This window comes from Alosa pseudoharengus, unplaced genomic scaffold (assembly GCF_046254945.1).
Source record: "Alosa pseudoharengus isolate Yale_2024_CS ecotype anadromous, Long Island Sound unplaced genomic scaffold, YU_APseudo_1.1 YU_APseudo_1.1_scf_7, whole genome shotgun sequence".
NCBI lineage: Eukaryota > Metazoa > Chordata > Actinopteri > Clupeiformes > Clupeidae > Alosa > Alosa pseudoharengus.
Window position 1 is genome coordinate 11,394,305 of NW_027468859.1, and position 26,880 is coordinate 11,421,184.

A 26,880-nucleotide genomic window follows, 5' to 3' on the forward strand; every position below is an offset into this window, starting at 1 on the left:
CGCGTATCGTAGGGCAGGGCAGGGCAGGGCACTGAAGAAGACTTTATGCTGCTATGTGTGGGCTTTTTTAACTGGTACTGGTCCATTTAGGACATGTCAATGTAATTAAAGACATTTTAATTAAGGAGTGCCTTGGCTGGAGAATTTTTTTTCTCTCTTTTTTGACAGAACCTTAAATATAATTTCGAAACCTGCATTAACCAAACATACAGTCCAACGCACTGTAATTCACCAAGCAAAACAAATGTTTGAGGACATTCAAGGCATCTTCCCCACACTTAAAGACAAATGTAGACTTCCAACCTGGCAATCATAACAGACTAGAGTGAACTGAATTAAAATCTTCCAGCGTTTGGCAACATCATTACACTCTCAAAACAGCATGAAACACGAGTGAGACAATGGAATGGAATGACTCGTGGACCAGGTGGAGTGGAATTTCCTGTGATGTGACAAATTCTCCTACCCCTTGTCAGGTGGTAGTTTCCTCAGCCTATAAAGATGCCAAGCTCAGTGGAGGACACAACACAACAACCATACCACAAGTAGCAGCAAGGTCATTCTTCAGTAAACCCTTCATAAATATTTACAATGAAAACAGACAAATAAACTGAGATTTCTTGGGCTCTCAAATTCCTGGGTTTGTAAACATGCAATATTCAGTTTACTATGTGAGGATCTGATATTTGTGGTTTATGAGTGACTTCTGTCTGGTTAGTATGTCAAGAATCGAAAGTGATACTGTGAGTCTATTGTCAAAAGATAGAATTTCACTGAGATGATCTCAAAATGAGAGAATGTGTTATCGTAAATGGATTCATACATCACATTAAACTCTAATTATCTATAACTAATCTATCAGTGTTAATCAATCATTAATCAATCAATTACCCTGACTGTTTACTAACAACTCAAACGCTCACTATGATTCCATTGGGACCAGCTCTCACTAGAAGCTGCCCATGAGCAGTCTCAGGTAGATGATGTCACATGACACAGGATGACTAGCAAGCAGCAGAGCAACACTTACCCAGGACACCTTTCCACCGGGAATCCTAGAAAAATAAAATCCTCTGCCAGCTCTGTTCTCCACCACAGAATCCACGTAAATGCAACAGAACATGCTCTCCCCACTCTGTTTTCTGAATACACATTGGCACCACTCGGCATTCGTTTAGTGTAATCGTGGTAAGTCGGCCCTGGGGGCCTTAAGGAGAGATGTTCCGTGCAGTACCAGGGAGTCCGTGGTGGTAACAGTGCTGTTATATAAAAGCACCTTGAGCTCTCAGGAGAATGGGATAATCTTGTCAGGCATCGGTTTCCACCACCTCTCCTTCAGCATGTACTCAGTCACCTTTTACTAGCAGCAACTTGAACAATTTCTTACACACAGACATACACACACACAATGCAACACATGAAGATGATTGATAATCTCATGTTGTTTCATCGTGTGAAACAGGCCACCAAAATAATTAATCATAAATGTATCAGATAATTATCAATACAACATAAACATAATAATAATCAAACATTTTTTTTAAAATACATTTATTGTTTTTTCCCCTAACATACAGAATAAAAAACCGGAACTAAATGTGAACCATTTTGTTTGGCAAATCAGAAAATGTATATTTATTTTCATTTGTTCCCTTTGACCTATATATTTGTGGCTAATTTTACTTAAGTGTGTGCAGAGCACTGAAATATCTATTCTTGTAAGGACCATGATGATATATGGGACTTTGATACAAAGAAAAATGTTGATGAAAAAAGGTTCTCCAAACGTTACGCTTTAAGTATATTTCCGACTGATCATCAGTTTAATGCAAAGTTACAGTAACAATGACCAATAGCATCTACATTGTACAAAAATTCCAAAATCGTGCATAACAGCATTAGCTAAAATTATTTTTTTTCATATGGTGAACAGTTAAACTCTGTGATCCCAATTAATCCACTTGTGTAGAAACAGGTCAGAAAATATTTGACTACACTGACTTGAGAGTGTGATACATATTTCTAAGATTTGACTCTCTATGGTTCTACAACCACAAACCAGAAAAAGTTGGGACGTTGTGTAAAATGTGAATAAAAATGTGTAATAATCTGCAAATGTCTTAAACTCAGATTTAGTTGCTAAAAGAACACACACAACATATCAAATGACAAATTTGACTGTTTCATGGAAAATATATGGGAAAATATACAAGGGAAAGAGCTGAAAAACAAATTGGATGGCCATGGTCTTTTGGACCTCAGATGGCACTGCATCAAAACCAGACCTGTTTCCAGACCTGTCATTGTATGGGCTCAGGAAAACCTCTGATAACCATTGTCTATGTGCACAGTTTGATACTCAATTCAAGAACTGCAGCCAAAATTGTAATCGCCAAAATTGTATTGATACAGAAAATACCACCGTCTTATCTGGGCCTGAGCTTGTTTGAAATGGACTGAGGTAGTAACATGGAATAAGGTCCTGTGGTAAGACTAATCAAAATTTGCCATTCTTTTTGGAAATCATGGACTCATCTGAGCTAAAGAGGAGAGGGCCTATCCAAGTATTTAACCTATCCAACTTGTTGTTTTAGTGCTCAGTTTGAAACCCAACATCTATGACGGTGTAGAGGAGCATTAGTGCCTACAGCATGGGCATCTTGCACATTTGGGAAAACACAACCAATTCTGAATGATGTATACAGATTTTGAGCATTTTGAACATATACTGCAATTCAATGTCTTTTCCAGGGAAGACCTTGAATATTTCAGGAAAACAAAGCCAAAATGAATTCTGCACATATTTAAACAGCATTTCTTCCAGGTGCTAAAATGGCCTGTCTGCTGTCCAGTTTATGTCAAATTAAGTGCATCATGGAATGAAAAACATGACTAAGAATAAGCAACTAAACGTCAATGGAGGTCTCAATTGATAAAAGGCTTTTAGTCAAGGACTAGGATTAATGTATGTACGGTAAAGGCAGGGCTGTGGTTAAAGGCTTGACCAGAGGTGTGCTGAGAATAAGAGGCAACAGGAGAGGAGTGCAGTCATAACAGAGAGGGGAGAGGAAGAGGAGGGAGATGAGGAAGATGAGGAGGAGGTAGAGGAAGAGGAGGCCCTCCTCCTTGGGCTACAGAGGGAGGTGGTGGGCTTGGAGTCACGCGGCACTTCAGGAGGAGGCACAGTCATGCCCTGAATCTGTGAGGGGAAAAAGAGGGGGAGTGAAAGAGAGAAAAAGGGAGTGAAGATGGGAAACATGGATTTAGAGTAAAATACTTTTACAGTGTCAACATGATTTCCTCGAGAACAACCCAAAAACATACTGATGCCAAAGATGTTAGTCACTATAGTATGGGAATAGATTATATAGGGGTGCCACAATTCTCCAAATCCTTGATTTGATTTAATTCTCAAACTTTTAAAAATTATACTGCTATAATTGAATTTCTTATGTTGTTTACTTTTCTGGACTTTCTGGAGTTTTGTTTTGAGGGGCTTTTATTTTTAAACTATGAATTTGGCTTAAAGGTGCTCTAAACGATGTTTCGCAGTTTCTAAGCTAAAAACATTTTTTGTCACATACAGCAAACATCACTTCACCATCTGCTAGCTGCCTGTGCCCTGAATACACTTTAAAAAAACGCGGCTCCAAAAACGGCAACAAAAACAACTTGGTCCAGCCTGGACCATAAAACCATAATAAACTGTTCCAGCCAATCACCGACGAGATGCGTGTTTAGGAGAGTTTCAGTTGCACAGGAGGGAGAAGCAAGCTAGCTCTCTCTTTGTTTGAACGTCAACAGAAGTGACGTTAGTTTAGAGCATCTTTAAGTAAGAGTAGAGTTACTAAACAGAGACGTGAACGTTACATCACATTACATTTGGCTAACGCTTTTTAACCAAAGCGACTACCAACAAAGGAAAGATCAAGGTAGAGTACGATAGGGACAAGTTAATGCACCAGTAAGTGCTACTTCCACCAATGGGGAACAACAGATGAGAAAAGTTTGGATTGGCCTAAGTGTACGGGTGCAGAGCCAGACCAAAGTCCTTTTAGGCAAGTCCCTCCACTCGGCAGCCATATTGTAACAAGCACTTATCAGGCATCTATATTTCAGTAAGAACTGTGTGTGCGCAAGGCTTCACGAATCACGACACACCAACCTCGCTCTAGCTGCGAGATCACAACACATGATTGGCACGCTGTGTCTCCTCATTAGAAAGTCTCTGGCCAGACATTCATCTGTTCATCTGAGGAGTGCAACGGTCGGGAGGTAACTATGCCTGTATGAGGGCATTCAAGTAAGTGGGAGCCGGGTAACATGTGCCCTTTTAGGTTGGTTGAAGACCAGGCGCAGCGCCGCGTGCTGGATTATTTGAAGGGGTTTCACTGTACAGGCTGGGAGACCTCAGGAGGGCGTTACAGTAGTCAAATCATGAGATAACTATAGCCTCTACCAGGAGTTTGGTAGCATATTGAGTAGAGATGCACCGATTGATCAGCTGGTGACCGGAATTAGACCATTTTCATGTGATCGGCCATGACCGGCAACCGGACGGTCAGTCTGAGACATGCCGATTTTATGCCGGTCAAATGTCAAAACTCGTGCGCCGCACTTGAAACATCATCACCCAGCTGAGTTTGCAAAGTTTGAAGAAGCTAGCAAAGGCCAACACTCAGGGCTGGATGTACAAGGAAAGCGCTAATACCGAGTTTTTTTCGATGCACAGAAAGTGAACGCTGTACTTTGCCATATTGGAATTTACTAAGATGTCACTTCATTACTGTTCATTTTCTCTGTTCACCTGTTACATTTTTTTAACAGCCATTCCATTATTGAAAAGTTTATTAAACTTCTCTGTTAAAATGTTCTATTAAAGAAAAGATAGAAAATAAATCTTTGTGTGTGCGGTAAAGTGGTTAGAAGCAAATCAGAATTGGCTATAATCAGTATCGGCAGGTCAAACTATGAAAAATTAATATTGAGTCAGGTAAGTCCTGATTTTCCATATGCTGTAGAGTGCGAAACGGTGTGACCGGGCGACCGAGGCAACATGATCGGAGAAGGTTTGTTGGTTATCAAGCATGACGCCTACATTTCTTGCAGCCCTGGTAGGTGCAACAGTCAGGGAGTCAATTTTGATGTTGATGTGATGGTATATAGTAGGTTTAGCTGGGAGGACCAGTTTGGTTTTTGAGAGGTTTAGCTGGAGGTGGTGTGCTTTCATCCATATAGATATGTTTGAGGCAATCAGAGATCCATGCAGAGACCAAGGGATTTTCAGGTGGAAATGACAGATAGAGCTGTGTGTCTATGAGAAGTCATGCGAACGGATAATCGGACCCAGAGAGGTGGTGTAGATAGCAAAGAGAAGGGGCCCCAGCACCAAGCCCTGGGGGACCCCTGTATTGAGATAGTGAGGCATGGACAACTGTGAAGGATGCGAAGATTAACCGTGTCAAAGGCAGCCAATAAGTCATGCAGAATGAGTACTGATGACCATGCGGTCGCCTTGGCTTCCTTTAAGGCTTCGGTCACTGACAACAGAGCTGATTCGGTTGAGTGGCCATCTTGAAGCCAGATTGGTTTGGATCAATAAGGTTGTTCCATGATAGGAATTCAGAGACCTGGACCTGTTTGGAGACTGCCCGTTCAATACCTACAGCACTACACTCTGTGGGCATGTACTGTACATGGGAGCTTACGGACATGCCCCCAGAGTGTAGCGCTGTAGCGAAGAGGTTAGCGAAGCATTGATCACTTGTTTGATGGTATGATGAGTTGGTATGATGGTCGGGCTGATGGACTGAAGTAAGTTCGTAGGTCACATAGTAAAATGAAATAACTAGGGCTGTCAAAATAACTGATTAATTTCGATTAATTAATTTAAGAAAAAATAACTGATTAAAAAAAATAGTGTAGATTAATCGATTCCGTACGACCTTTGACCTAGTTCTAGTCAGTAACCATTAGACTGTAACATGAAGAAGAGAGAAAATGTGCTGCCTAGATCATTGATTGGAACATTTACTTTTAAAAAAATGACCTGATGGTGTTGATAAAAATAAAGTGTTGATTAAAATAAAGTTCGTCAACTCTAAAGTCGCATATCAATGCAAAGAAATAGTGTTGCCATTGAGGGGAGTGTTCATTTATTTTCATTGTGTCCTCTAGGTTATATCTGTGGCCTGAAATGCCTTGTATGTGGAAAAAAAACTTCTTCCCGTAGCACTTTTGAATTTATTTCCTCAGCATTTCCTTAGGTCATATCATAGATTATTATGGCCATTATTTAAACAGTGAAAATAATAATAAAAGAGTTTTTGAACTTTAATGTCATTAATGCTGATTATTCAATGATTCATTTGAATTTAAATATTTAAAACACTTTCACAGCAAAAATGATATATGTGATTAATTTAGATTAATTAATCACAGAGTATGTAATTAATTCGATTAAATTTTTTAATCGATTGACAGCCCTAGAAATAACATGGAGATTATGTTGACTCGCCGCACTTCAACCATAGACTTCAACACGCGTGTGTTTTCCCTCTTGGCATATCTGCTGGATGTGACATTTGGGGCCTGGCTACATCCTCGAATCCACCTTTGGTTTTGAAAGTCAAGATCGTAACGTCATTTGGATCTATATCTGACTTACAACCGAGATTGTGACACCCCTAATATATTATGAGTGGGAATTGAGCTTTGCATTGTCAAATTCATATCAAAATAGGGTATGAAAGCCGCCATACCACACAAAATATTTGACAAATGTGCTGACTGGTGGTGGTAAACAGTTGTAATTTGTTATAATGTTCTCACTCTCAGAAAACCACTCTCTGAATTGTTCTTTGCCCACAACACATGATTTAGTGTTCACCAGATTCTTTATGAACAAAATATCCTCCCCAAATTGAGAAAAACAAGCAAGACAAATCTTTGTATGTGTGAGGGTATGTATGTGAATAATGTACTGCACATGTGTACAGTATGTGTGAGTGTGTGAGTGAGTGTGTGTGTGTGTGTGTGTGTGTGTGTGTGTGAATATTTGTGTTCTTTATTTGTTGAATTGACATCTTGGTTTTATGATCTGTTCAAACAGAGCCAGGCCACATCAAAGAGAGAGCTGCAACATAACCCTCTGTCTGATTGTAAGCACACCTGACCACATAAAGAATGAGTGGCGGAAAGCCTATCCTTCCGCACTCATTTTCATACCGTTCATTGTAAGCTTATCCAGGACCTGAATAAATGTTTTCACTGGAACACCTGCAGCTGCCACCTATATCACTTGAGTCTCATTCATGAAATGACCAATACAATCTTTACAATATAAGGACAAAGAATTGAACACACAAAGACATTAGCGCTGTTGACCTAAAAACAGCAGATGTAAACAAGTTGCCGTAAACTTTCATTCAGCTGATGTGACTTAAGTTGACATTATGTGTTAAAACTGGTTTATTTCTTACGTTTAACTTTTACTTATTCCATTGGTCCACCACACTAGAAGAAAGATACCAGACTGTGTACAGTGCTTAAATAGTTTACCGATTAGACTGGATTTAGTGTCCACTCACCGACCACTCATCCTGACCCCACTTGGAGCAGCGCACATTCATAGGTAGCCTTAGCACAACGTCGTTGAAGGCCTTCCCTCTCTTCTTTGACCACCTGAATTTGTCCATAGCCTCAGTGAACGTGAGGTTGCTGTATTTCTTTGGACTCTTGATGACAAATGGCCAGGTCCTGAATAAAGAGAAGGAGCACCGCTATCTTACAGTCTTTCCTTCGGTTGTAGTACACATGTTGTGCTATGGAAAATTGTTGTGCAATGGACAATTCATACAGGCAGCATTTGATGCACTAGCACCAGCACTAAGGAAACAAATGGTCATGTTCTAAAAGAGAAAACATACAGTATATTGTGTTAACTGGACTTTAGCTGACAATGTCATCTATTTGGCAGTGCTGCGACCGTTGACTTCAAGGCACCTAACCCTAGCCTTAACCCTAACCCTTGCAGAGCTGCCTGGAAGACAGCGCTGAGGGCTTAAACACCATAAAACCATCTATTTCTTGTGAGTCAAAGAAAATACATTTTCGAGACAAGACATTTTCCTTCGGGAAGACCGATTTATTTCTATGCAGTCATTACCCACATGTATAAGTATGTGTTTTGAACGTGTGGTCTAAAACCAATCTTTCAGTGGTTTCCCAAACATTGCAGTAACTATTCATAACAAAGGACCATGTGCTTTTGACCAAAAATGGCACTAGATACTCTATGACATTATAGGTATGGTACGGTATGGTACTCTGTGTGTGTGTGTGTGTGTGTGTGTGTGTGTGTGTGTGTGTGTGTGTGTGTGTGTGTGTGTTTGCATGCACTTCTGTGTATGCTTGTAGTGGGGTGAAAAAAGGGTCTTTGTAACTAAATCTGTTTAGAGTGGCCTTGTCTGACCTTTTGCAAATCCCCTTCATTCCTTTCAATGAGCACAAAAGAAGCTGAGCTTTCTTGGCGCGGCGAGTGAACACAGTCTACTGGCAAACCCAGCAGACCAAATACCACCCATCGGCAGCACAGACCCCCTGCAGGCAGCGCTTAACTTTTTGGGGCACAGAGGAAAGTCTCCGGATCTGTGTCCCTCCAGTGACCAAATGTCTTAATAGTGTTATTATAGCAATACATGTAATGAAAGAGAGAGAGAGAAAGAAAGGCAGACAGACAGACAGACAGACAGACAGAGAGAGAGAGAGAGAGAGAGAGAGAGAGAGAGAGAGAGAGAGAGAGAGAGAGAGAGAGAGAGAAATAGTAATTGTTCGGACCTTGGAACAACACTGACTGGACCTTCAACACTGTTCAGAACACAGTGCTGAATTCAATATGCCATCATGCAGTTAGCATTGGGCATTCTACATTCTTTAATTCTGTTTTTGTTCTAACAGACTACAGTTTAGTTTAAGTTTACTTTGAATGGAATCAACATGGACTTGATTATGGCTCTCATAAATATGAGAACCTATATAGAGATGTTATGCCTGCTGTTTCCCCTGCCAGCCCCAAATTCTTTAGTGCTTTTATTAGCATTGACTCATTTTACGAGGACAAACAACTCGAGGAACTTAAACTAAACAAGACGATACGTTCAGCCACAGAGCCCTATAGCACAACACTGAGTTTTGGTTACACGCTAGTGAGTCAAACTGGGCCAGCCTTTCGAAACCAGCTTGTTCCAGAAGAGGCATTTGTACTGGATGATAAACTACTGAAAGAAATAAAAGACATAGTAGTTTGAAAAGATGGGAAGAAGCCACAGTACTGTACTTCTTCCAAAAGCATTTATCTTTTCTTTCTTTTACACTCTCTGAATCACGCTTCGAGTCAAGGTGACTCAATGGCCCAGCAGTGAGGCCAAAACAATGACTGCATTTTATTTAAAAAAAAAATACAATTGACAGGAAACTGATTGTGTTATTGTTTGTACTTAAGCGTAGGCCAAACCGTATGTTAACATGCACTTCCAAAAGAAAATATGAATGAAGTTTATTACTGTTCATACCATGACAATTATATTTGCTAGTTATTAATTGACCTCAGGAGTTTGCATTCTTGTCCTTAATTCAGGTCCTTGCTCCTCAACCACTGTGTTTCAATGTTGGATAGTTTTATATGCTAGCCTGCAGTAATATGGTGTTTAAGAAAAACTCAATTTTTCACAGAGATCTCTGTTTTTTGAAGTCACCGAGTACTGATTTTAAAGATGCCCCCAAAGTGTAGCACTGTAGCTGCCTGATTTTTTTTTGTACCGATACTACTCGATGACCTCGAGAAACAGAGATCTGTGTGAAAAATTGCCGGAGTTCTCCTTTTACATTCCAAAAAATCACATGCTGATCACATGTAATAGTTATTTAATACAGCTGAACTCATATACAATGTTCCAACAGATAAAATTAACTCTGTATGACAGTGTTGTCTTACACAATATCACAAAATGACAGGTCTGGGCTGCCACTGTAGCCCTGTTAACAAATAAAGCAAGGCCTTTCTGCTTACGTGACAGGCTGCTGGATCGCTTTTACTCCTATGAATTTGAGCTGTCTGTCGATTTCTGGCAGACTCTCACACCTGGCCAGGTTAATCCTGGGGTAGTACAGCAGGTAGGACAGACACATCTCATCTCTGGTGCTCAAGCCCCCCTACACAAACAGACAAATGGGACACATGATAACACGGTTAGCGGCTATGTAGCTACACACAGACACGTTTGTGTTTAGTAATCATATGGGAACTTTGGCCTTACAGAGTGGCTACCGACCCTATGAGGGGAAAAACATGCTAGCAGCATACCCATGGGTAGATGTAGAAAATTGCAATCAGTTACACTTTACACTTTTATTAGTTTCAAATTCAGATGAGGTTCAGCTAGTTTCTGACCATAATGGTTTCAAAGAATTATACTTGTGATACTTCTGTTTACTGCAACAAAAGAGTTTAATGTTAGCCTAAACCCCGCTAGCACACAGATAACTCTTAGTCCTCAGTCAAATCAGTGGGTGAGTTTGGTCTTACAGCGCTGTGCAGATCTGACTGAATCTTACAATACAAGATGCCTCACGAACAGCCACATCTGCACCACACGGGAAGAATTGGAACGTGTCCACTGATTTGACGCTACTGGGCCACAAAGTCAGGCAATGCACTTCCTTCTTTGAAAGGTCTTGTTACAACCTCTCTGTACACTTTCAAAGTTTACAATACTTTGGTTTGTCTGTCAGGACCCTACCCATGAGGTCACCTAAGAGTAGGGCTATTTTGACCCTTGTCAGTGGTTTGAAAATAGCAATTTATTTTGACATGGCTCTAATGGTCAATAGCCACACACTCTAAACCATTTCATTGTCAATGCATACCACAGTCTACCTCAAAACTCCTCCGATTAACGTAATTTTGTTCCCAAACTAAAGTTTGAACTCGTAATCATCCATAAACAGACCCCGGGTTGTTTTAACTCCGGAACTTTTCTTTAAATCTTTATATAAGGTCTCACAGTTGATGGTGTATGCCAGAGTGAAAACCAAGCTACAAGGGTCGAGAAAATTGTCCGTAGACCTGCAAGACAGGGTTGTGTGAAGACAGATAAAAAGAGATGTGTGCCTCTACTAATGTCCAGCGAATTCATTTAGGCACAGGTGGACTCCAATTAAGTTGTAGAAGCATCTCAAGGACATTTGATAGAAGTAGGATGCACCAGAGTTCAATTGCAAGCGTCATAACAAAGGGTCTGAATACTTACGTATGTATGTAAATGGAATATTTCTTTTTGTCTTTTTTTTTTTTTTTTAATTTACGAAACACTCCAAACACCTGTTTTTTTGTGGAGTGTTGGAGTATTGTGTGTAGATTGATGAAAACAAATTAAATGAATCTATTTTAAGATCAGTCTGAAAAATAACAAAATGTGGAAAACTTGAAAGGGTCTGAAAACTTTCCGGTTGCACTGTATACATAGCTTACTTTAAAGCTGAGATCAAATGGAGTAAATCATTTGTAGCTCCCCTGTAGGTCTGTGCTAATGTGACACTTTGGACTCCTCCCAAAACAGACAGCTGTGAGATCTGAAGCTCAAACCCAACTCTGAGTACAAGCGGTCAGCTTGGTTTGATGGCAGGCAAGTGGCTTCCAGAACCAATGGAAACCAACTGAGAACATTAAATACACTGACACAAGTCTGGGCTTATCACATGCCATGCACAAACCCACCAAACATTTGCATCTACTGTAAGCGTGGCCTAGCTTTGTGACTCATAAGATTGGAGTCAGATTAGAGTCTACGTTGTAAATCAAAGCCTCATTTATACATGGTCCTTTCAGTCAAGTTATGAATCATGGGCTTTTATTTATTCATTTATTCATTCATTATAGTCAAATGCTGTTAGTAGTTGTGGAAAGCATTACTGTCCTGAATATTTAATAGGCTCTCCATATGCTATGTGGAAGCCTTGAACTAATGTTGACCTCTTTCTCGCAGCTCTCTGAGCAATATAATGACATATTTTCTCTGTTGCATTTCCAGAATAGAATTTATTAAACTGGTGTTACTCTTTGTGAACTTGAAAAAAAAACTGACTGCAGAAGAAGGAATCTAGCTTCTTTTTCGCGGCGACAGGCTTTTGGTAATTTGTCCGTTTGAAGTGTCTGTCAGAATCAAGTGCCAGTAGCTGCAAACTGCTTTATAAGCAGCGATCCATCTGGGTTCCCGGGGCTTCAGTGTTTGCAGACAGATTGTTCAGCCAAGAACAGACGGGCTTCTTAACACATATGTCTGAAAGGATCGGCCAGAGGCACTGCCCGCCTCACCAGGCTCCGCTGGGCAACCAGGTCACACCGCATGTCAGCCACATGCAGCACTCAACAGGTTAAACAGAATTTAGCTGTATTTAGTAAGTGTTTAAGGTAATGACAGTTCATGTTGTTTCATGAAACAAATAGATTAACACATACAGTACATTTTGTAAATAAATGGGCCATTCAGGGATGTTACACAGAACAGATGTCAAAAATAAAGAGTGTCATTTTCTCTCTCTTCCTCTCTTGTTAGATTACAATCTTTGTCAAGCATTCAGGGTGGGCCTTGTGATGGAAGAAGTGAGGATGTTTCTTGGCAGTAAATGATGTCTGATAGCATCTAGCAGGTAGTCTACATGTGTGTACCTGATATACCCATACATTTATAGCCATTAACATGTTGTACCATACAGCTGTACAATAGTATTAACACATAAGTAATGAAGAATAGTATAACATAAAAGTAATTGGTAAATGGACTGCATTTATACAGTATGAGTAAAACGAATGTGTATCAGAATGGCAGATTTCACTCACCCATGTCATGTTAGCTCTGTCCTTGGTGTTGTATCTGCACTCTGTAATTAAGTTATCACCCTGCAAATACGAGAAGTTATCAAAACAAACATAACTTTTATGACAACAAAACACAGGTGCATGGGTATTTTTGTTTTTCTTTTCAGAATACTGTTCAGAATCTTTTACATACAGTAATTACACAAAAACAGGGCCTGATCCAGTCTGATCCAGCCTGATCCAGTTTCTCTAGGATCTGCCCTCAAACTTGAATGTAGAACAACTGAAAGGGCAAATTGGTAAATATATTTCAGCCCATTATTAGAACTATTTGGCTCAGAATAGGGTTTCATCTCCCTCTCATTAGTTGGGCTGTGGTAGATTCAGGACATGATATGACTTTGGTTTTTGCCATAATTGGTCTACCAGCTTTTTTCATTCATCTGAAAAAGAGATTGTGTAAAATTGTCTAAAACAGATCACCATTATTGGGGTGCTTAACCTTTGGAGTTTTGAGATTAAATGAAAACAGGTAACTTTTGAAAGTTATTATAGGGCATCCAGAGTCTATCACAGTTTGACTAAAAAAAGAATATATCCTTTCATTTACAGAATTTTACAATGTCCCGTACTTTATGTCTGTTTTCATGTTCTACAAGCTCATTCAGTTCATTCACCTTATTTTTGTTGATAGTTTGATCACTATTATGTTCCTGGGCTGTTCTCTTCACATAAAGTATTCTGTTCACTGCAATACTTGACACACTGGTGGTAGGTCAGTTCTACTTCAGAATCACTTGCTCTCAGGCACTCAAATATGAGGGCACTCTCAAAGTAGATGTACAGCTGAATGAGACACATTTGTTTCAAAAATGCTGTGATTTGTAATCATAATTAAATCCTACTTGAACAACAGCCAAACATTGCACTCCATTGATTGCCACGGGACAAATTTCGAGTTCAAATAATATTGTCAACTAATGAAAACATGAGAAAATTTTTTGATCTCCACCGCACAATGATGTTCACAATGACACTAAAAACTCTGTTTGTCTCAGACACTTCAGTTTCCTGACAGTAGCCTGAGTACTAGGATTCCCAGAATAAGCTATGGTGTTTGGCTCCTCCATAGCTGTTTGACGCTGTCATTTTTCCGGGGGTATTATTATTTCAAAAGGAGTGGCAACATGCTGTGGCTTGTGAGTAAACCTTTAGTCATGTCTTTCCGACTCTCCTCTCTCTCGCTGATGATTGCCCTGAAGCCTGTCCTTTTACAAGGCTAACCTGAGAGTTTTACTGCCATTTCATTTCAAATGTCTTAGTAATTTATGGTCCGCCCCCTTTGTGTGTAAAATATTTGAAAATTTGTCTTTGCAAAAGGAGTGGAAGATGACAGGTACCCACAGGAAGGAGCAGCCTCTCCTCGCTGAGAGGAAGGAATTCCTGGAAGTTGAAGTCAAACTCGTTGTCGTACGCCAGGGGCTTCATTTCCTCATAGTCCCGGAAGTGACGCGTCCGAATGGCCCGGCCAGCCAGGTGAGCGTGGAGCAGGACGGCGAACACTCGGATGCCACTGGGCATCTCCTCCTCCAGGGACTAGAGGGGAGGTGGGAAGAGGACATGCTTTGTGTAATCCAAATTTTATTTTACTTTTATTTTTCATTCAAAGATCATTTTGCCACTGTTGTAAATGGGGAATATGTCTGTAAAATCACTAAGCTACTACTACTACTACTACTACTAAAATCACAACTAAAATCCCTTGATTTGATTTTAAAATAATTTTCATTTCAATAACGTAGTAATGCTACTACTGGTAGTAGTAGTGGCAGCAGTAGTGCAAATATATACACCATGTTACAAGGCTACATATTGTAAACAGGAAATCTAGATTGGGATTTGTACTTTTTTTGTCCGGGACATCTGTTCAAGTGTTTGTACCTCTTTCAGGCATTCTCTGGTGCAGTGTCCCTCAGACAAGTAATCCTGCATGCCAGGGGGCAGCATGTGATACAGGCTAACCCACACGCCTGTCTCGATCACCCCCGCGTCATACTGCCTCAGCTTGGGGGTGTAGAAGAGGCGCAGACCAGAGCTGTCCAGTAATCCTGTGATTAAGGGGAGATGGCGTGTCAGTAAACACAAGCGACGAGGTTGCTAAGGAATATACCCCAATCTTTGTTCTACCCACACCACTGTAAACAAACTTTTCACAATGCTCCCTTTCGTTGAGGGCGTTTCCACATTTCTATTTACATTCACTTAGCAGATGCTTTTATCCAAAGTGACTTAGAAAACGAGGAATATCGTTCAAGCTACATGGGAACAGACCCCTTTGGTCACAATAAATACTACTACCAGAGGATGAGAGTGCAGAATTTTAAGTATTAGTTTAATGTGTACGACATTTACACAATGAGCTCTAGATGAACATCATTGGTATAGTGCATCTGTAATGTGTTTCACTAGGCTGCTAGTACTACTACTACTACTACTACTACTACTACTAAAATCACAACTAAAATCCCTCACTAAAATTATTTTAAAATCATTGTCATCTCAATAACGTAGTAGTGCTACTACTGGTAGTAGTAGTAGTGGCAGCAATAGTGCAAATATACCCACCATGTTACAAGGCTACATATTGTAAACAGGAAATGATGAAAATTATGTCCTCACACTACCTTGTTGTAGTGTTGGATTATCATAGTGGACTTCCATCAGGACGAAAACTGGGTCTATCGATGTTCCAATGGAGAGACCAACATGAGATGGATAAGAAAATCCCTGCAGAGTAAAGATCAAACCAAAAGACAACAACAATGTCAGAAACAGACATTTTGTCACCTCATGGATGAATCATTCTCTCAGTGCCAGCCATGCCTCTTCTCTGGTAAGAAAGATTACAAACCTCACCACCAATTGCCCAGGCGAAGACAACAGTCTCACACGTCGTGAAGGAATCTGGCATGTTTGGATGGAAACACTCGTGTCCCACTCTCAGGTCACTCTCTCCCAGGCTGCTATTACACTGGTAGAGCAGAATGTGGTGCACCAGGTTTTCGTGTCCTCTCTGAATCAAAGGCTCAATCTGGAGGAAGACAAGCAGGAATGCTGATGGGAAAACATACAAATCAGTTTGTTCTGATCATCTCTAAGCCCCCTACTGAAAAATAAACATAAGACACACACATGCATGCACACGCACACACACACACACACACACACACACACACACACACCATTACAAACAAGAATTCTATTTTGATCCAAGGCATGGATATAAATGTGAAAGGAGTGAGAGAGGCCAACAATAAGAATAGAAAAAACTGGGATTTTTTACTACCCAAACCAACATTGGAAAGGGAAGTAAGCAATTCCGTTCTATCATGTTTTTCACTATTTATTTTTCATTTTATTTTCCTACTCAGTGGGTCTCCAGCTTCAAGTGAAATCCCAAATAAAGCCACATCCCACTGACTGAACTGTGACCTCACAGTTGGAGGCTCTCCTCCCAAACATCAGGAAGAAGGACCACAACATGGCCTCTAACCATGAGATAAATATTTAAACATTCCTCCATTTCACCCTCTTTATGATCTTGTTCTGATTGAGCGACCATCATGTTTCAAGTTCAGATCTGATAGGGATATTTGTGAGGTGGGTTTTCTTTTTTTTGTTAAAACCAAGTTGTTGTCCATGTTATTGATATTCATTTTACAAACATACCCATTGAGTAGGAAGTCTATGCAGTAAATGGTTTAGTGCAACTTTTAGGTGCCTTGAGGCTAATTTATGAGAGTAAAAGAGTATATAGTGTAAATAACAGGATACTGAAAACGCCAAATCCAGCTCAACAATGCAGATGGCTAGTGAAACACATAAATTCTGTAAATGGGCCATTCAGGGATGTTACACAGAACAGATGCCAAACACACACAGAGTCCCTTTCTCTCTTTCTTTCTCTCTCCCTCTCTCTTTCTCTCTCTCTCTGTCTTGTCCAGTTCCTGCCTTCCTCTTTCATAAACACATGCACATACACACACACCCACCCCACATCTGGTTAAGAAATGCATAGATGCCATGGCCAGAAGGAATTGGTCTGTTCCTGTTTTCTGCTTATGATATGACACTACTTTATTGGTCTGAAAAAATTGTTAACAGATTTAAAAAATAAAATTGTCCCACAGCCACATGGGCCCTGAATTAATATCATAACAACATTTCCATATTTTGAGATGGGTTAGAACATAAACCATATATAGAAAATGACAGTATGACACTAGACAACTACACACATATTTTCCTGTCCCAATTAAGTGACCATTAAACATATGGTCTGACAAATGGGAGACACAGGCTGAATCAAACCTATTTCCTGCTGTTATGATGTCATGCATAACTCTCTGTGGCAGAGTAGCAGAGACAGTTTGAGACACTGTGCAACAGCAAACACATGGACAGACACATAGAATAGAAGCAGGAGAGAGAAAGAAAGAGAAAGAGAGAGAGAGAGAGAGAGGGAGAAAGAGAGAGAGAAACCAGGGAGTCTACTGGAAAAAAAAGGAAGAATAGCCCTTTATAAATGCCTTCGCATTGGCTCAATGACAGTTTGTCACTTGAGAGAGCCTTTGTTCCGTCCTGGGGGTAGGGGTGCAATGGAGGGTGGGGTTGGACGGGTGGCTTTGGCGTGTGTGTGTGTGTGTGTGTGTGTTTCTTGATTCAGGGGGGCCCCAGGACTGGAAGGGGTCCTAGAACAGGCCAGTGATAAAAATGCAGTAAATCTGTTGGGCTTCCCAAAGCCAGATTTTTTTTAGGAGAGGCCTCCCAAGACATTTACTGTGCCATTGTTTGAGGGGTCTTGTTTACACATGAACTACAACACACGTAGTGGGAAATAAAACCTGCCATTAAACATGAGGTAATAAAGGACAACAGATTTCTATGTCGATTTCTAGTCTCTTGCAGCTGTTCTGAGATTGTGTGGATCATGTCTGCAGTTCACTTTTGTCATTTGATGAAAGATTTAAAGGAAGGAGGAGCAAATCCATCACTTTGCAAGTCTACCATTTCGTTTGACAGCCAAAACATTTGGTTGGCTACTTTCATTCGCTTAATTAAATCATATTTCAAAACGTCTTAGTGTTTCTTTTTTCTTTTTTTTTTTGGTTTGGAAACTGCCTTAATTATGCTTTGGTGACATGTAATTTAAAATCCAAACTACAGGTGGGGAATCAGATGACTGGGTGAAGGGCAGGATTGAAATCACACTTGAGGGGCTCCTGTGTAATGATAGGCTGAGACAAGCAGGCACACAGACAAATACATCAACAAAGGGCACCGACAGACAGGCTGGGGACTAGATAAGGAGCCTTTGAACACAAAAAGTCTGACTTCTCGCCTGTGACTACACACTGCATGGGTTGTGCCTTTTTATATCTCACAAAACACCTGCTCTCCTGGAAAGATTAAAGGGTGAATTTCTATGTGCTGCAGGCTAAACAACATACAATACATGAAATAGAACTGTGTGAATTTAGAAAATCATCATGATACAGCAGAAAATACATACAGTGCAATATATCAAGAACGGTTTAATGGTGTTGCTGGCAGACTTACCCTAATTATGTGATGCTTCTTCTTGACCTCTGGGATTTTGAATATCTGACACCAGTAAGTTGTGTCCCTTGAAGGCACAGGCACCTGTCTTGAGGAAACAGCACAAACAATTAACACTGACAGAATTAACATGTTGTTCAGTCATTCCCAAATAATAAGCTGCTATAAAACTCTGGATAACGTTTATTTACTCATTCATTCAGTATTCTTGGATGTTGGTGTGTTTTCACTGACTTACGTGAGCGTTTTGCAGGTCGAAATAGGCAGCCCCAGGAGGAGTGGCGGCACTGCTTCCTGGATTTAGCAGTCGCAGACTCTTCCTCCCCCGGTTCACTCCGTGGTACATAGGCCCCGAGGGCCCCACGTCCTCTTCGTGGTAAGCCCAGATCACCCGCACTGTGCTGGCCTAGACAGATGGGACAGACAGAAATACAGTGAGTGTGTAACCCTCCTCAAAGCTGGAGCAGCGGGAGTGATACAGAGGCACCAGAACAGCTTTTGCACTTGGTCAAAGGTAAAACAAACTTAGAAGTCCTCCTCTCTCCTAATTAAGTCATATTTCAAAAACCTTTTCAAAAGCTCTTCAGCTATAGCCTGGTTAGCACGCAGACCTCAATTGTAATTGAGAGTGGGTCTGGAAAAGGTTCATTGACTTACAACTTCCAGCAGGGGCGTAACTAGGAGTGAAATTAAACTTAAATTGGTGCATGAAACTTGTTTCAGAAGTGTAGCAATCTTGTAAAAAAAGGTTTTAGATATAGTTGTTTACTCAATTCGAAAGAAATACATGTCCATGCCGGATTAGTGATTGTATCTGCATGCCTTATGTTTTAGGGACATTGGAAATGGGTTTCAATGGCCTCTTGGCCAGACGGACCAGCAGAGCAAATCACAAATTTGCCAAAGGTTCATATAGGTATTCCCAGGGTACTTCAGCTATCATTTGTGAAGTAAATTTTTTAGTCAACACTGCAGTAATAAGGTTTCGTAGCTGAATATGGTATAATAAGGGGAAGACTCATGGTTTGAGTCCAATTAGCAATGCATTAAGTACACTTGTCCTATGTGCAATCACAATTTGAAGGCAGTGTCCCAAAATAGTTTAGTACAATGCCTTTAGTACTGCACCATTGCTATTTGCTATAAGAAGTACCACTAACTGACCATGTAAATGTCTGTATGAAGTTTTACAGACCTTGTGGATATACACATTTGGATTTTTATACATTTAATTGACATATACCTAGTAATCCAGTGGAACACAATAGAGCATTTAAAATGGATAGGAGACTGTACAGTGTGTGTAACTATTTCTGACATACAGTTCTAAAGCACCCCCACCTGACCCAACATAATCAAACATACCGATATCTCTTTGTCGTTAGGATCGCATGTGCTTAGGTCCCTGCTAAACGCCAGGACAGTGTGTGTGACGTTTTCCCTTCCATACTCCAGTCTGTAGCTCTGCTCCGAGTCTCTGTGGACTTTTCTGCTGGGGTCAGCAAAATAATCCTGTTGAAAGCACACAGTTAAAACACTGTACAAGTGACATATGCCAAGCCTTTGTCTAAAGACAGGTGTTTGCCTTTAAAAAATAGCAAAAAGAAACATGTCTGCTGAGAATTTGGGTGTATTTGGTTTTAAATTCTTGCAGTTGGACATGTAATGATATACATTTGTCAGGGTATCCATAGATTAACTGTTTTTCTGTTTTGATGGCTACTCTTTTTAGAGTGAGCTCTTTATTTGCACAGGGATAAAAGTGGTTTTCATCTACGGAAGTGCGCAAATTAAATGTACTAAATATAGAGCGTAAGGATGAAAAGTGGTGTCACTTTTTCCTTGAATCTTTGATGCTCAGCACAACATTGGGGTACTCAGATCTAAGGCCAGGCCTACCACAGGGGAGTTTCCTGCTAAATAATGCAGAAATACAACTTCTCTTATGAATGAGATTTGAGTCTTTCACTATGCCAACACCCAGGAACCTTCTCTGGGTTTGTGTTAGAGTAAGATCTGTTATATATTTAGCAGAGATAAACAAAGACCACTCAGATAATTTTGCCAGCAAGACCCCCAATATCTTTGGCTCTTCACTACACTGAGGACATAGATAGCATCCTGCTTCACTAAGGCTCAATATTGCTCTAAGGAGCTAGTAAGAATGTTCCTACTAATAAAAGGTGCTGGCATTCATGAGGAAAAACTGTCTCGAAAATGCCACTGACTATGCATCTACTGTACCATCTGGCACAGTAGTGAACTCACTGCAAGCAGCCAAGAGTACATATCTACAGCTGTATGTGAAATCCTCCACAGATCTGTGTTGCTCTTGAGAAAGTTAGCTTTGACTCTTGATCTAGTAGCGTAGGCCTACTCACCTGCCTAATATCGTGTGATCAAGCAAGTGTCAGAAACTGATAGTTGAACACATTTTAACATATATTTCAATAAAATATTCAAATATGTAATATTGTAATGAAAACAAGTGTTGCACGTCATGTATTTCATCTGACACAGATCATTAATTTATTTCAGTAAAACTTGAAGTAGCCTACATTTCAACTATTGATCAAACTAGGCTCCACAGTTTAGAGGCAAGGTTACTATACCTGGAGGTAAGGTCTTCCATTGAACACGCCACCAATCACTATATCCGATAATGCCATCGCGCCGTTCGAAGACAAACCAAATCCTACATATCCAGTGGTCTCAACCTCTAATTCAAAAGTTACAGTTCTATCGTCGAATTTCCATTTCATTCGGTATTTCCCATTCGCATCCAAAACGGCGGAATGTCTGTATCCACTCTCTTGGGAAGAGGTAAGACGAACTGTTGAAAAAAAGAAAGCGCCTAAAAAGGCCAATTCAAACATTCTACTGAAATATTATAGAACGAAAAACATAAACCCAAACGACGAAGAAAATAAATTCAAATATTGCAGTTTCAGACTGCATGTGTGTTGTTTCCTAGTTTGCATTGGAAACTGATGATGAGCCCACCGCGGCTATCCAGATCGGCAAGCGAGCCACTTTCCTTTTCCTCCCACAGAAACTGTCTAAACTTGTGTTCTCACTCTTTGATCTGTAGAGGCACGTCCCACACGGCTCTCGTGGTCAATTTACCTCTATCCGTGTCAGTTTGAAAGGTTTCCACTATTTTATCGCCATGTGATTTAACTGATTGGTGCCAAGCTGAACACAAAAAAGTTACACGGATTTTAAGAGGGCCTATAGGGTAATGTCGGCGTGGTGTAACAGCAATAACTGCGACTGGGGTCCATTTGAAGTTGTGTCACAGAGCCTAGCTCTTGTCAAATGGGGAAAGCATAGGAAAAACAGAGTGTCCATAAAGGCATAAGTAGCACAACATACATCACTGCAGTATTAAAAGTATAGCCTAATTAATTTCCGGCTAGTACACCACGTTCATATTATATAGTTTAGATACAAATTGATGGACTTCAAACATAATCTGCCTTTATGTATGTTATGGTTTAAGACAGAGGGAATTATTAGGTGGAATATATTGTGGCGTGCAATGGGAGGCAGAACACTTGGATATTCAGCCATATTAAATCAGAGGACTGACAATGGTTTCACTCCAGAAAATAAAGGAGCTTAAATTATACTTTTCATCACTCCATAAAGAACCATGACCTTTACATCAAGGGAAAGGTTCTTCACATTGGAAAAGGTTCTTCAAAAAGACACTTTTCATATCTGTTTGCCTTTTCTTATATGGTTTTTCAAAGAAACTATCATGGACGTGGCAGTCGTGGCCTACTGGTTAGGGCTTTGGGCTTGGAACCAAAGGGTTGCCGGTTCGATCCCCTACCAGAAGAAAAATAAATGTGGACGGGGGAAGTGGTTGAGCACTGCTCTCCCATGCCCACATCCACAGCTGAAGTGCCCTTGAGCAAGGCACCTAACCCCTCACTGCTCCCCGAGTGCCGCTGTAGCAAGGAAGCTCACTGCTCTGGGTTAGTGTGTGCCTCACTGTGTGTTCACTGTGTTCACTAATTCACGGATGGGATACATGCAGAGACCTTGTATACACAAGTATACTTGGCCTATAAACCTGATTTACATTTACATATGATCTTGAGAGTTCTTTGAAGAACTACACGTTTCTTCTATGGCATTAAGAAGAAAAATGTTGTTTTTTTCTAGTTTGTAGAGTGAAAAATGTACATTCAGGGTAAACCCACTTGCTAAAAGAATCAGGGAAACCACACAAGGTACCGTACCTCACATGTCTCATTCACACTCGCAATTGCACAGACTTATAGGGAATATTATTATGGGGGTTTTGGCTTAATATTTATAAAACCATCTGAGTTTCACTAATCATATTTTTATACAAGTGGACCTACCACTCTTGTACAATTTCATCAAGAGTGGCATTAGGTGAAATGTTACAACCTGCCCCATAGGCACATTTGTGACACTGCTTGAAAAGTTTGAATGAAATTAATTCCAAACAAATTTATCTGAATGTGTATGACATATATCATCATAGTCAGATCATATCATAACGCCTGATTCACATCAGATGCGTGGCGAGTGCATGGCAGCTGCATTGCCTCATTTTGCCGCCCATGTTAACAGGTTAGAGCTTGTACACTGCCTGCATGACACGCACGTCTCAGGTGCGGCTTGAGGTGCGCTGCAATCGCGTGCCAGCTAGAAATAGAAAAGATGCCTATTTTTCACGCAACATGCAAATGTGTTGGAAGCGTTTTCAGCCAAGAGAGACAGTGAGATGTTTTAATAGTCAGACTGGCTGCAGCAGAGACAATTCTGTTATGAATGCTCACATGAAACGCAAGGTACGTCATCGAACAGGCGCGCAACGCACGTCTGAATCTGCCGCCAATCAAAATACTAAGTGCTGATTCAGACTGAGTGTGTGGCGTGAGCGTGTCAGCTGTGTGGCGTGTCCGTTTTTATTTCGGCTCCCATGTTAGCAGGTTAGAGGTTGCACACCGCCTGCTTGACACGCACGTCTCAGGCACGGCTCGAGCTGCGCCGAAAACGTGTGCATGCTAGAGATAGGATCGACGCCTATTTTTCCGAAAGTGAAGAGATGTTTAATAGGCAGGGAGGCCGCCGCAGTGCAGCGTCAGACATTTCTGGTGTGCAAAGACAGAAAACGCCACGCATCTGACACGCAACAGACACGCCACTCACTAAGTCTGAATCAGGGATGATTGTCGTCCCTCCCATTTTTAAGCATGTTACTGTCCAACCTCTTTTAAAGAAACCCAATTTAGACCTGAGTGACCTTAAGAACAGACCAGTCTCCAAGTTACCATTTATCTCCAAGATCCTTGAAAAAGTTGTCTTCTCCTCAGCTCACCTCTTATTTGAACACTTTTAATACCAGTATCCATAAGAAATTTCAGTCTGGTTTTAGAGCTCTGCACAGTACTGAATCTGCCCTGTTGAAGGTTCTTAGTCATCCTGCTTTGTGTTTTCTTGATCTTAGGGCAGCATTTCATACAACCAACCATGAAATTTTTCTAAAACGCCTAGAGGGCAGAGTAGGCTTACAGGGTCCAGTTTTAAAATGGTTTACCTCTTACCTGAAATATAGAATGTTCTCGCTTGTTTTAGGAAACTGCTTTTCATCCTCTGCTCCCATCAATTGTGGTGTTCCCCAAGGTTCGATTTTAGACCCCTTTTTATTCTCTTTGTATATGCTTTCTCTTGGCTCAATCTTTCAAAAATACAATATTCACTACCACTACTATTCAGATGACACTCAGCTTTAAATGCCATTAACACCAGGTAGTCCTTGCTTAATAACTCACTTGTTAAACTGCTTAGATGATATCCTGGCAAGCAATTTTCTCTAACTCAATGACAGTAAAACTGGAGACCATTATCCATGCTTTTATCACATCCCTTGATTACTGTAACTCCTTATACACTGGTCTGACTCCGGTAAACATTTAAAAGCTTCAGTTGGTCCAAAATTCTGCAGCTAGACTTTTAACAGCAACTAAGAAAAGGGAGCATATCACACCTGTCCTGACTCACCTGTATTGGCGTCCAGTCAAATAGAGAATTGATTTTAAAATCTTACTTTTTGTTTTTAAAGCTCTTAATGGATTAGCCCTTTCTTACATCACAGAGCCTTTAATGAACTAAGTCCATGTTGAACAGATATCCCTCTTAGATCCCTCTTGAAAGACCCAAAACTATCACAGGAATGGAGAGCACTGGGCAACTCATTCCACCAACATAGAACCACTGAGGAAAAGAGTCTTGAATTTGACCTAACGTTTATGACTGGTGTTATTCACTTGAATGATTCGGTTGTAATAAAATAAAATCAACCAAGTCAAGCAGGTGACAGTATGAATTTGATTGTAACTTTGTTGGAGAACTTAAATGGGTTCCTTAAAGTGTAACTTTCGCCAAAATGCATCCTAGGGTGTTTTTGTGAATGTACCCGAGTCAAACACTCGTTTAAAAGCATAATTACGTCCGAAGCGCCACTTTTAAGTTGTCCGTGTTGTCGTTTTCGGGTCAAATGGCCTTTTGAATGGGAATCGTAGGGGCACTACAACCCCAAAACAGAAAAAGTTGGGACGTTGTGTAAAATGCAAATAAAAACAGAATGTCATAATATACAAGTCTTGTAAACCCATATTTAGCAGCAAAAAGGACATAGACAACATATCAAATGTTGAAAATGAAAATTTGGACTATTTCATGGAAAGCATATGTTAATTTTGAATTTGATGCCAGCAACATGTTTCAAAAAAAGTTGGGACGGGAGCATGTTTACCACTGTGCTGCTTCACCTCTTCATTTAACACAATTCTGTAAATGTTTAGGAACTGAGGAGACCATTTGCTACAGTTTTGATAATGAAATGGATATAGGATTTCAGTTGCTCAACAGTATGGGGTATTCTTAGTCATGCTTTCCATTCCATTATGCACCTAATTTGACAAATCTGGACTGCAGACAGGCCATCTTAGCACCTGGACTCTTTCTCTATGGAGAAATACTATTTAAATATGTGCAGAATTCATTTTGGCATTGTTTTCCTGAAATATTCAAGGTCGTCCCTGGAAAAGACATTGCCTGGATGGCAGTATATGTTGCTCAAAACCTGTATACATCATTCAGAATTGATTGTGCCCATGCTGTAGGAATTAATGCTCCTCCACACCGTCATAGATGTTGGGTTTCGAACTGAGCACTAACGCAAGTTGGATAGGTTGGATACTTGGATAGACCCTCTCCTCTTTAGCCCAGATGAGTCCATGATTTCCAAAAAGAATAACAAACTTTGATTGGTCTAACCACAGGACCTTTTTCCACGTTACCTCAGTCCATTTTAAAAGCTCAGGCCCAGATAAGAGGGTGATATTTTCTGTATCATGTCTCAATACAAATTTAGCTGTTACAATTTTGGCTGAGTTTTTGAATTTAGTATCAAACTGGGCACATAGACAATGGTTATCAGAGGTTTTTCTGAGCCCATACAATGACATGTCTGAAAACAGGTCTGGTGTTGATACAGTGCCACCTGAGGTCCAAAAGACCACGGCCATCCAATTTGTTTTTCAGCTATTTCCCCTGTTTGCAAAGATTTCTCTGGATTCTCTGAATGTTTTAATAATATTATGTCCTGTAAATGATGAACTCCCTAAATATGTCACAATTTCATGTTAAGAAGCATTAAAATGACATTGTTTCATCATTTGTGCACACAGGTTTACACAGAGTGATGAATACCCCTACATCTTTACATCAAAGAGACCCTGCCTCTCTGGGATGCTCTTTTTCATACCCAATCGTGTTGCCAGTTACCCTAATTAGTTGTGAAACATTCTTTCTTTTGTTTTCTTTATCATTACACAACTTTTCCAGCATTTTCAACATTTCATATGTTGTCTGTGTCCTTTTTGCAACTAAATATGAGTTTAAAAGATTTGCAGATTATTACATTCTGTTTTTATTCACATTTTACACAACGTCCCAACTTTTTCTGTTTTGGGGTTGTATTTTGATACATAATCACGTCAAAATCGCTATTTTTAAAACACTAAGAAGGCTCGACACAACATGAAACTTTGATCAAGGTATTATCAGTGTCTCTACACATGAACTTGAGCATTGAGAACATTGTTTGTGTACACAGAGTACTAAAAGAAAGGTTTTGAACAACCAACTCAACTTGGTTTTTCTGCTCGCCGCCATCTTGCCTGTCAAGGAGTGAGTTGTCCAAAAACTTTCTTTTTAGTAAACTATGTGTACACAAACAATGTTCTCAATGCTCAAGTTCATGACTTCGTGTACACAAACAATGTTTTCAATGCTCAAATTCATGACTTCGGCTCTCTATAGACCTCGACAGTCCC

At 40.3% G+C, this 26,880-nt stretch overlaps 1 protein-coding gene across 1 annotated transcript; it reads right to left on the reverse strand.

The window, feature by feature from the left end:
• Positions 1-1,571: 1,571 nt before the first annotated feature.
• Positions 1,572-21,502, reverse strand: moxd1 (monooxygenase, DBH-like 1). The gene is made up of 12 exons (XM_076271848.1): positions 21,109-21,502; positions 19,862-20,008; positions 18,735-18,902; positions 18,497-18,580; positions 15,789-15,968; positions 15,562-15,664; positions 14,819-14,985; positions 14,282-14,473; positions 12,899-12,958; positions 10,070-10,212; positions 7,590-7,758; positions 1,572-3,199 (listed from the first exon to the last, which is right to left on the reverse strand). Exons 1-12 carry the CDS (start codon positions 21,370-21,372, stop codon positions 2,993-2,995), a joined length of 1,884 nt encoding a protein of 627 aa, XP_076127963.1. The 5' UTR covers positions 21,373-21,502; the 3' UTR covers positions 1,572-2,992.
• Between the last annotated feature and the right edge of the window lie 5,378 nt (positions 21,503-26,880).

Bases quoted from the DNA above. Each gene is read 5' to 3' on its own strand.
- moxd1 (XM_076271848.1), bottom strand. From the start codon at position 21,372: ATGTTTGAATTGGCCTTTTTAGGCGCTTTCTTTTTTTCAACAGTTCGT. The intron at 20,009-21,108 runs GTATAGTAACCT...TGCTTTCAACAG, and splicing joins ATGGAAGACCTTACCTCCAG to GATTATTTTGCTGACCCCAG. The intron at 18,581-18,734 runs GTAAGTCAGTGA...TCCTCAAGACAG, and splicing joins TCGACCTGCAAAACGCTCAC to GTGCCTGTGCCTTCAAGGGA.